The following is an 11,952-nucleotide window of genomic DNA, read 5'->3' as shown; positions in this document are numbered from 1 at the left end:
TCAAAATATTCACTTCTCGTTTATTGAGACTCGCGCGTGACAGTGCCGCTAAATCGTGTATCGATCCGTAGACCGGACACTATGTCGATATGTGTTATCTATTTACAAACAATGCAGCCGCGGCTTTTGCATGTGCGGCGTGCTACAGCAGAAGAGTCGGACAGAACACATTGATGCATAGGCGCCTATAGGAATTTACAGGTTCGCTTCAACTTTTTCGACGACTTGGGCTGAAGCACTGCCCTGGCCGCCTCTTCGAAGACCTGCGAAAAGATGAGACACAGAAATAAAGTCAACGCGGCACTCCGGAACACTCATTTCCGGAAGGAAGAAAAGTTCGGAGGCGGCAAGTTTTCTGGAAAAGCAGCGCTGAACAGACGAGGCGACAAGGACGGGCGCTGTACTTGTCGCCTCGTCTCTGTCCTCGTCTGTTCAGCGCTGCTTTTCCAGAAAACCATGTACCAACACGCCCAACTCGCCGCATTAAGCAAGTTTCCCTCGCACGCCGACATCCGTACAGCCGCTCCTCGCGACGTTAGTCTTCCCCGCGCCACCAAACTTTGCCCAGTGAATATCCTGACGCAACTATCCCAAAGCACACCATACAACACAGTGCACGCAAATACTGGAGCCCTTCAAGAATACTGGAAAACTCGGGACACTTTTCTTACGTGGAGGAATGCGAAAACGTGTTCTGAGTCAGTGGTTAGGGCGCTCGGCTACTGATCCGGAGTTCCCGGGTTCGAACCCGACCGCGGCGGCTGCGTTTTTATGGAGGCAAAACGCTAAGGCGCCCGTGTGCTGTGCGCTGTCAGTGCACGGTAAAGATCCCCAGGTGGTCGAAATTATTCCGGAGCCCTCCACTCCGGCACCTCTTCGTTCCTTCATCTTTGACTCCCTCTATCCGTTCCCTTACGGCGCGGTTCAGGTGTCCAACGATATACGAGACAGATACTGCGCTATTTCCTTTCCCCCAAAACTAATTATTATTAGGAAAGGAAAGGACGCAGTAGCTCTCAGATCTCGACATCTCTGTGGACACCTCAACTGCGCCTTTAAGCATGCAGCTGAGGTGCATATGTCATCGGTCCGAACCCCCGTCGTATGTCTCAGAAAGCATGCAATTGAAGGTGCATGTGTCACTGGTCCGTAGCCCTGTCGCAAGCTGGCCTCCAACTTGACTAAAGCATGTAAGCTGTATATGCAAAGAGAAATGCCATGACACCAGCCAGAATGCTGTAAGACGAAAGGTTGCTCAAAATTCTGGTGAATGTATTCGGGAATACTGCCACCACATTGATGCCAACCAGTGATGAGATGACATAGCTGGGATTTACTCTGCACCTACCACGTGCAACAACAGACAGACAACACAACAACAAACAGACAGACTGCACCTGTGATGCGAATGTCCGGACCCCGTAGAGTATCTGTTGCGGGTCCAATTGGACTTATTTTTGGAAATGTGGCGGAGAGTTTGAAGGTCGCTTCACTTCCGCCACCGGTTGGCCCGGTATTGCGTGCACTGCCTCCGGGATCGGCCTTGGTCTTTGTACAGCGCGTCTTTACTATCCCGTCTTTCTATCCCATCTTTCAACTCTCCTACTATCTGCACGTGGTAGTGATTGTGGCTCGGCTGGAGCCAGTGAGTAGGCCTGTGCACTTTCCTTTTCTTTCCTCCTGGCAACAACAGACAGACAGACCTGCGATATTTGTTGCTCGAACCAGCGTCGCCGATTCGGCGGACGCGGTTTTGCGCCGCGCGTCTCTTTCCGTCATTGATTAGTGATGACGTCATCGTTTTTGATTTCGTAGTTTTTAACTTTCATACTACCTTCCGTAGCTTCATTTTGTTGCGAGTGTAGGAAGGGTGAAAAGGAAATTGCGCAGCCCACTGGCTCAAGCTGAGCCACAATCGCTGTCACGTGCCGGCAGTAGGAGAGAAGAATGATCGAAAGGACGCGCGTCGCAACAACCGCGTCATCCGAAGCGACGACGACGGCTTAGCAACAGATACCCCCCCGGTGACAAGGAGCCCTCGCCACATGTGAGGGCCCCTAGATCACAGCACCACACGGCCAGAAAGCCACCCCCGTAGCTTGTACGGCGTCTTTTAACGCGATAGCGTTAAGGAGCTCGTGTAAAGCCTGTTTCACATGGTGCGACGGGAACGAAAAATTACGGCCCGGTCGCACTGTCGTTGCGACGGTAATCGCAGCCGCCGTTTCACATGACAACGATGAATTCAGTCGGTGCCGTCGGCACCAGCGCCCTAGCGTCGGTGCGGCCTTTCAGTGGCCGAAAATTCTTCGGCTGCAATAAATGTCAAACATCGTGGCAGGCGTTGATTTCGTAATCATGGGTAATAATATTGAGCTGTGATGTATTCTTAAGCTCAATAAAACGTTTTCAAGATTTTCCTGTCATGTCGCTGAGCTCCTATTGGCTGACTACTGTGGCCATCGCTGCGACCGCACCGACGCTGCGACAATGCGACCAACTTGTTGAAAGTCTGTCGCAGTGGCCCTGCGACGAGAACGACGCGCATTTCTGTCGCACAGCGGCAGAAATCGCACTGCGCTGCGGCAACAATCGCATCATGTGAAACGGCCTTAAGCCGATGGCGACGTCGGCGGCGTTGGCCGTCCACGAAAAATCCTTCCTCGCACTCCTCCTCTTCCTTCCCTTACGGCGTGGTACGGGCGTCCAGCGAGAATTGTGAGACAGCTAGGCGTCATTTCGTTTCCTTAAAACCAATTTTCGTTCCATTTTCCTTCCCTTACGGCCCGGTTCGGTTGTCGATCCACCGAGACGTGAGACAGGCGTCCTTTCCTTAAATTGTCAACGGGCCACGCGAATGGGCGATAGCGTACCGTGCACTCCCTTGGCAACGCTGCAACACGCTGTCGCGTCGCACTCTTAAAGACGAAGCTTAAGCGTCCTTCAAATTTTTTCATAAGGCCTTGAACCGAGGAGCGATACGGTGGCAGTATTCTCGAATACATTCACCAGAATTTTGAGCAACCGTTCGTGTACAGCATTCTGTTTGGTGTCATAGCATTTCTCTTTGCATATATTTTACATGTTTTAGTCAAGTTGGAGGCTAGCTTGCGACAAGGATTCGGACCAGTGACGTATGCACCTTCAATTGCATGCTTTCTGAGACTTGAGACGGGGGTTCGCATCGATGACGTATGTACAGTCGCGAGTAAAAAAGATTAGCACAATGACATCACCGTTCTCACTGTGCGGCAGGCGTGGTGCTTTGCGAACACACCTGGCAATTTTATTATCGGCGTGTTCGTAACCGCAGCGCCGAGCGTTGCTATTTGCCGCTCCGGTGGCACGTCACTAGTGCTAATCTTATTTACTCGCGACTGTACGTTCAGTTGCATGCTTTAAGGCGCGATTGAGGTGTCCACCGAGATGTGATCTGAGAGCTACTGCGTCCAATCCTTTCCTCAAAACACATGCTTTCGCATTCCTCCACATAAGTAGGGTGCCTCAAGGCCAGCGCCGCCGTTCAGGGTGGGGACAACCCGCCATATTGAATCACAGCTGGCCTCTCCCATGTACCGCGAAATGCTCGACTGGTAGCCCAGTGTAGCTTTCGCTGCAAAAGGCCGTTCAAGTTAAAGCGCGCCGAGAGCATGAACGGTGCCGTTACAAACGCTAGCGCCGCTGATCCCGTGTGATTCAATATGGCGGCGCCACTGAAGTTGTCTCCACCCCGGCGCTGACATTGAGGCACCCTACACATAAGCATACATGAGCGCCGTCAATTTTTTTAATTGCACTAAGTTCTTAATTACTTTTACTAATTTAATTTACAGTGTAACATCATTCTTCATCACGGCATATAACATCATTAATCTATTACTCATTATCAGTAAACATTTACACATTGATTCATCTGGAGTTACGTCATCGAGTGGACACATTTTGTGGACAAGTTTTGCTGACACAACTGAGCCATATAATGCTTTCGCATTGCTAAAGGCTAGACATATAGATCTAGATGAATATAATACAGACAGTTATGGATCGAATGACTGAAACGCGCACAGCAAGCGACTGAAGTCGCCTTCATGGAGTGCGCCAAAAACGATGACCATGCATGCTTATACAAGGGAAGAACGATGCACCTCCTTGACGCTGGCGCCGGTCTTGGCCGAGCACTCGACGTAGCTGTAGGCCTTGATCTTGGAGGCGAGCTTCTTTCCCGCCTGCCGGCTCACCAAGGTCTCGGCCGACTCGGGCTCCTGGCGCAGGTCCGCCTTGGTCGCTGCGAAGGGGCACGCGGTACAGACTATTTACAGTGACGTATCATGGGGGCTGCCATCTTTGGTCACGTGATCACGCCTCCTGATTGCTCGGCACCTGCCTCGTCGCGACGGCTGCTAGCTGCGTGTGGCGGTTCGGTTCCGACAGCCAGTGCTCTGGTTGTAAAAGAGTGGGAAAACGACACTATGGTTTGGCCGATGCTTCAAAGGACATGTGAGAACCCTAGTTTGATCACTTGAGGCGCGAAAGCGTGATCGGGTTTCATGTAGCGGAGAGCAGCTTAGCCTCATCGAACCAACGAATGGATCACTTGAATGCTTGTCTTTGCTTTCACTGAAGGCTTTGCTGATTGTTTCTTTTTTATTGTTATTATCTAAAACGGCAAGGTTTAATGCTCCTCCGGCAGCGCAGGTCGTTGTCGTATTGTGGACATGCATGCAGACACCGCTCTAAAACGTTCACATGCGCATCGTACGCATTTGTTTGCAACCTCTTAACGGTGCTTCGGAAACATTCAAATAATTTCTACTGGTTTGTTAAACACAAAGGCGGCAAAAATAAATATATACACAAATGTTCACTGTCATTACAGCAGTACCATGCATCAAGTAGCCTTCATGGGCTGGCGTGCAATCGTTTCGAGGCATTCTCCGATTGTAATAACGCGTACATGGTGAAAACTAAGGTCTGACGAAATCTCGTTTGGTCGGGTAGTAACTCATTTCAACAGAAAAAAGGCAGACGCCGACCAAAGGTTTTTGTCAAAACAGACGTTTCGGCTTCCATACGGAAGCCTTGTTCACTGCCGAAACGTCTGTTTTGACAAAAACCTTTGGTCGGCGTTTGCCTTTTTTCTGTTGAAATGAGTCGCGTACATGGTAACGCGCTCATGCTACACGAAGTTCACAATTTTGTCAGCCCCACACATAAAATTGCGGTATACGCTCCACGCTCGACATGCGGACATGAAAGTGCTCGAGGTCTCGTTGGTGGCAAGTAATCAGCTTCAATGTGAGCGCCAGCCTACAAGGTCACATTTAGTGACCGTCTCGCATAGACCGCCAGGAAGGGACAGCCACACAGCACAGCAGCCGTAACGCAAATAATTTATTTCAAATATGGTCCACGAAAGCCACGTTTCTCGTAGCTAGGTTCAACAGTACATGCCCCAAGACGGCATGTAATATATGGACTGACGGTAAGCGTTGTCCGCTCTAAAGGCTATGCACTGCATAATCTACAGTAGCGGTTTGTAGGATCCTACATAAGTCGTCCTTCTTTACCGTTCCTATAATTCAGCCTCGGGCGCTCCTGTTGCTTATGGCCGCACACCTCAACTTATGAGCAGTGGGGTCTAGTTACACACGTAGACGCCACTGACAACAACTGAAAGCACGCCACCTCGGTTTCGGCGGCGCAACAGCTTGTTCATGCGGCTTTGTTGTGAACTTACCCTTGCAGGCTATCCAAGAAAGGGACCTTTCTTTCTAGATTGGCTATCTAGCGCTGGCGAACGCATTTGTTGCGTTCGCCCGTTTGTGTGCAGTTCGTCTCCGTGACGCTCGCAAACGACCTCATCCTACACCTTTAACTCTCTGACGCAATTCTTGCAATCCACCACTCAGCACGTGTTTCCTCTGCCTTTTCACATCTTCATAGAGCGAACACATTCGTCAGCCACCGGCGATATTTCCACAGCTGAGTCCCTGCATACACGCCGGCGACTTATGAGGCCCGCAATGGCGGCATGCCCTGGGTGCACTTGTGGCGCCATCTGGTCTCAAACTGAAGAAATGCGCGCTGTAAACTATCATAGTTTACGAGTGCAGAGTTCACTCGCGCTAGTCAGGGAACGTTCGAAGCACAAGGGGGGGGGGGAGAAGGAGGAGGAGGATAAACTTTATTTGGTGACAAAAGTAGCAGATGGTGTGGGGTTATAGCTCCATCAAGTGGCCATGAGCCCGTGGCATTCTGCGGCTTCTAGGGCTCTTGTCACAGCCCGGATCTGTGTGTCCGAGTCGGAACTAAGCAATGCGGCCTCCCACTGGTCTGGATTCGAGAGCTGCAGACCTGGAGGGGAGTCCCAAGGGCAAGCCCAGAGTATGTGGGATAGAGTGGAATGTTGGCCACATAGTGTGCAGGAGGGACAGTATACCCTAGGGTATATGCAGGCAAATATCCCGGGGCTGGGGAAGGTGTTCGTTTGGAGTTGCCTCCACGCAACCTCTTGGGGTTTGGTTAGAGACATATGTGCGGGGGGATATAGAAGTCCACCAAAGCGGTAGTGCATGGTTATGTCATGAAATGTAACCATACGATCTCTCGCCGTCTGCAGGACGGGCGACACCACATCCCTGTCGACGAATCCTCGGGCATGATTGTGGGCCACCTCGTTCCCTGGATGAGACGAGTGCGCAGGGACCCAGACCAATTGGATCATTTATAGTGTTGGACTAAAGGAAACAGAGGCGCCGCTGCGGAGTTTCGAGGGGTGCAGTGCTGGTCACAGCTAGCAGATGCAGTGCTTAGAGGGTACAGTTGCTGCAGGGAGTGGAGTGACCAGGGCGGCTATGCTGCGCTTGTTACTCGAACCTTTTCGTTACAAATGTCGCAGGTGACGATGAACACTTCTACGCATAACGCTATGTGCATGTTTCAACCGTCCTCAGACAGTGTTTGCATTTCTTGCCGCCTCATTTTGTCGTGTCATTTTTCACTTTATCTATCTATAAACATTCGCTATAGCCGTGTCACAGTACGTTTGCTATCTTTATTTTTTCACCGTGGTCCTTGTTTAAAACTGACCATGTGGTAGCTTTTTTTTTTGTTCGTATAAACATATTATGTATGCCCTTTCTAAAGGGCATCTTTAAAGAACCACCAGGAGCTGTATTCGGACGTGCTAAAAACTTGCGAGATGATCTAACTTCTAACAAAGTCATCCGTCCAGTGTTTCCCGGTTGTACACCACGCAACAAATCTCGCTGCAAAATTTTCCTGCAGATGGCGACGTCACAGGTAGCTGTTAGCACTGCTTCCAGCTACAGTGTAAGGCTTAAAGGGACACTGAGGAGAAATTGAAGTTGGCTTGTATCGATAGAATACCAGCTCCTGATCACAAAAACGCCGCTCTTACTGAAAACAAAGCTCTTGTAAGGTAGAAAATAGCAAGAACCAAAATACAGGTATCGCCACCACAGGCCAATCTCGCAAGTACAAGCATGGTGACGCCATAGGACAAGAGACGCCACCTTGGAGGAATTTTCCATCCTACTTGGTGTCGCGAATCTCTGAGGCTGACAAAGGTAGGTTGCACGGTTCAATATTAAAGTAAGTTTTGTTTTAAAACCAATAGTGCACTTTTATCACACAAGGAAGGTAGGCAAAAGACAACCTGAATGTTGGAAGCAAAGAAAACGGATGCTTGGCGGCCAGGAGAGTTTCGATTTGTTCTGGCGCTTCGCGTCTATGAGCTTTGCGTGCCCCGTGGTTTTGTTTTTGACGCGCTTCGATTTACAAGCACCGAACAGCAGAGGAACTCCAAGTGCCGCTTCAAGTGCTATAGTTAACCTTTGAAGGAGCCTGTTAAGGCTTGTCAGATGATCGCCACGGTCGATGAAAAGCTATGATGGCACGATGGTCGGTGATCGTACAAGGCAGCACTTGTGTATTCGCACGCTTGCCCGGCGAAACATCCCCGGCTGTGCCAGTCAACTTCAAACTACTTAACTGAAATCGTTTATTAGGGATGGGAGACAAGGTACAAGGCAATTCAGAAAAATTGCTGATGGCCTAGCTCTGTTAGGCCAGGATATACCTAGCGGAAGCGCGGAGATTTCTGCATCAGAAGAGTGCATTCACTAGATGCGCCTTTATTGACGGCTGTAACTTGAGCCGTCGTGGAGGAATGGCAGTGTTTCCGCCTCAAACGCCGAAGGCCCTGGTTCGATTCCGAACCTCGGCACCGGACTTCTTTTCTTTTATTTAGTGAGTGGGCGGGAGGTTTCAGTGGCTCCCATGGATGCCGCCGCTGAATACGTTGGTTAGCGGTTAAGCGCAGGCTCCGTTAAGGCGCGTTTATGCTGCGGCGAGGCGCGCGCGCGCCCTGCACGGCGAAGTCACGTCGGTCAAAGCGAGACCCTCTATACTCCAACTGCACTCGACCGCCGACGCGTGTGGCGGGTTCGGCGCACTCTGACCGCATTGACGGGGAGATTGGAGCATGTATCTATTTCGCGCCAAGTGCGCCAGCCGCCGCCGGCCCGGCCAGACTGATTTGGCTCCGCGGCGAGGTGCGCGTTATATTCAATAGCTGCGGCAGTTCGGCGGAGCTGTTCTTTTCGAGCTCGGCTATTTTAATCCATTCACAGTACATATCTGAAGGTACATGCAAGTTGGCGAGAGAGCCAGATCCAGTGGACCCGTTGGATCTAGCGGAAGCCGTTGAAGCGTCGTGCGCCGGCTTTGGTTTCAAGCCGCCGACTTCAAACGCGACCGCCGTCGAGCACCCATTTGTTTTTTGTGGCAAAAAATAAATAACTTGGCCCTTGCAACCGTGGGAGACCTCGACGCTGCCTGCTGCGCCGTGCAACCGCTCCGTTCAAGGAATCACAATCCGTTGGCCGCAAAGCCCCGGCCAGCCTCCGATGGGCGCAACGCACCCCTCGCGACTCCCCGCACTGGGGTTATGATATTTAGTTTGCAACGGCTGCTCTTTGGGGAAGGGGGAAACCACCCGCCGGCGCCTAACCTAACCGTGCTCCCTCAAAAGCATCGCGCGCTCTGTGGGGCTGAGGTCGCTGAAATGCAGGCCAGAGTTTTTGCGAGAACTACGTCGTCGGGTTCGGGAACGGGATCCATCGTAACGCTGGCAAGACGCCGGTGCAAACGTAAACGAAGCGACGGTGGCGACCCCCGATAGATGCCTTGAACGTGCGGCGGCGGTAGCTTTCATTTCGGCAGCTGCAAGACCGCACCGCTAGGCGCCAGAGATCACGGAGTCTCCGTTTACGTCACCTTTCACTTCGCTCCGTACTGTGTCGTCATAAGAGTTCTCCGTGTCGTCATAAGAGTTCTCGAGTTTGAATCGGAGCAGCGGGAAAAACAATTTTCAACTTCATCCAAATTTCTTTGAAATAAATGCATCATTCGCTCCCGGAAAAGCGTCAACAAAGCCATGAAATGCTGAACTATCAGATATTGCTAACAAAACAAAATTTTGATAGGGTTCTCCTCAGTGTCCCTTTAAAGGTAACTTAACCAGCGACAATGACACCATAATTTATCTACTAGAATGTTCTGTCCGTCAGACTTATATAGGTCAGACTTCGACGTCTTTCAGATTGCGCTTTAGCAACCAAAAGGCTCAGAGTGCAAGTCCACCCAACCTGCTCTTGTCTAGGCATGTGAATGTTTCAGGTCACAAATTTGATAAACTAAAAGCCACCATCTTGGAATCTGGCTTTCGACAGCACTACGACAGAGGAGTCACGGAATCATTTTTAATTCACAAGTTTAAAGTCGTCTCGTCAAGTATAAACCAAAAACGTAGGTAAGCTAACTCGCCTGTCTTAATCGCCCCATTTTGTGACCAGCGGGGACGTGACTATTTTTATTATTTTTATGAAATGCGTTGTACGTGACTAGGCGACATGCCTGTATTGCGATTGCGTGCCACTCTGAATCAGTGCCCTTTAGCGTGACATCATCCAGAATGTAGCCTCGTATTCTGCCGCCCCCCCCCCCCCTTTTCAACATAGCGACGCAGACTGTCTCTCCCGAGGTCTTCTTCCGTGCCCACCAGATGGGGCCAACGACGATTCTGCTTTCCTCGGCGCTGTCACCACATCCGACCTTGCCCACCACCAGAGGTCCGACTGAGAACTGCTGCCTCTAATCGAGTTCCGCGAAGGAACCGCTCCGTCTCCGCCCAGACTCTTCTCTCGCGGACTTCGTCGTTTTGCTTATAATAGATGGAGTCCTCTGCAAGAAAAACTACGGCCCGACCGAAACTGCGTATCTCCTCGTTGTCATAATTCGCGCTTCGTCAGGAAGTTCTCGCTGCATGCCACGACGACCTTTCTTCTGGCCACCTCGGTTGTTCCAGAACATTGGGACGCCTCCGCCACAAGTACTACTGGCCTCGGCTTGCTGCGGTCGTCCAACGCTGTTAGAACCTGTCGTGAGTGTCAACGACGGAAGATACCGCACCGCGGTCGAAACGTTGATAAATAAAAGTGTCTTCGTAGAAGTGCCCACTTCTCTTAAATCTATATATATATATATATATATATATATATATATATATATATATATATATATATATATATATATATATATATATATATATATATATATACACTTATTAAGGCGGCCAGCAGTACTACTGACTCCCTAAGTTTGTCAAACGAGCCCCTCATTTTCATTACCTTGCATGCTATATATATATATATATATATATATATATATATATATATATATATATATATATATATATATATATATATATATATATATATATATATATATATATATATATATATATATATATATCGTTTGTTTAAGCGAACACTTTCAAAAATTCCTGAAAATATTGGGCTCAGTATCAATACAGCAAAAAATAGGTGTAGCATCACACACACTGCCCTGGCGCCCACAATATGCTGCAAAACCCCTCTAATTATCCAGGTAATTAACAAGCACTAATTAACATTTTATTCATCCCGTCGCGGTGGCTCAGTGGCTAGGGCACTCGGCTATTGATTCGGAGTTCCCGGGTTCGAACCCGACCACGCGGCTGCGTTTTTATGAAGGCAAAACGCTAAGGCACCCGTGTGCTGTGCGATGTCAGTGCACGTTTAAGATCCTAAGGTGGTCGAAATTATCCTGGAGCCCTCCATTACGGCACCTCTTTCTTCCATCCTTCTTCCACTCCCTCTTTTATCCCTTCCCTTACGGCGCGGTTCAGATATCCGCCGATATGTGAGACAGATGCTGCGCCATTCCCGCCCCCCCCCCCCCCCCCCCAGAAAAAAAAAAAACTACTTTTTAATTGTCGTATCTGGGTGGTTAGTCCCAATTAGGAGTTTGATGCCGTGAACAAGACGATATCATGTCAGCTTTTTAAACGAAGAAAAACTCAATTTCTCGAGCCCTGCAGCGCGAAGAAATCCGACACTTTTTCCCGCACCCGACCGGAACTGAGCGCACGAGGAGCGCCGGAAGTATGGCGTAAGCGAATTGAGCGTCCGCTGATGATGTGGCCCAGTTCTAAACGCGTGTGCTAACTTTCCTCGCTAGAGAACGTCGGCGCTCAGCTTAGACCGCGGCCGGCGTTACGACTGCTTCGTCGCTCGGAGTAAGGAAAATTATAGTCATCGTCAGTTACTGGAACGTCGATTTTGAGCCGACGGGCTCGTTTTTGTGCGTCATCATGAATTCATTTACTCACTAGGTTGATATTGTTTTCCTATAATCGCTGCGCATCGGGAACTACGTCCGAAAAAGAAAAGCTTTGTCAGCGTGGCAAGGAGAGCTTGCGCGGCAGTGTGCTATCGGGCAGTTGTTCTTGCGGTTATGTTCGGGTGTGTTGGCTTCAGTTTCCCAATAGAGCGCAGTCTTCATTTCAGGTGCTTGTCTTCGAGGTGCGCGTGTGTCAAGGCCATTGCA

The 11,952-nt window shown here is 49.9% G+C and overlaps 1 protein-coding gene across 2 annotated transcripts in view; it reads right to left on the bottom strand.

Annotated features, from left to right (window-relative positions):
• LOC144125673 (ras-related protein Rac1-like) overlaps window positions 1-11,952 on the bottom strand; it is a 73,115-nt gene continuing 61,163 nt past the window's right edge. For both annotated transcript variants that reach the window (XM_077659264.1, XM_077659263.1), the window contains exons 5-6: window positions 4,146-4,285; window positions 1-263 (exon numbers count right to left, since the gene is read on the bottom strand). In XM_077659264.1, the coding sequence (XP_077515390.1) occupies window positions 186-263; window positions 4,146-4,285 (218 nt within the window). In that variant the 3' untranslated portion in view covers window positions 1-185. The remainder of the gene's footprint in view (window positions 264-4,145; window positions 4,286-11,952) is intronic.

The sequence above is a fragment of the Amblyomma americanum genome, chromosome 3, assembly GCF_052857255.1.
Source record: "Amblyomma americanum isolate KBUSLIRL-KWMA chromosome 3, ASM5285725v1, whole genome shotgun sequence".
Classification (NCBI taxonomy): domain Eukaryota; kingdom Metazoa; phylum Arthropoda; class Arachnida; order Ixodida; family Ixodidae; genus Amblyomma; species Amblyomma americanum.
The sequence above is the reverse complement of the archived record's forward strand: the minus strand, read 5'-3'. Positions and strand labels throughout refer to the sequence as shown.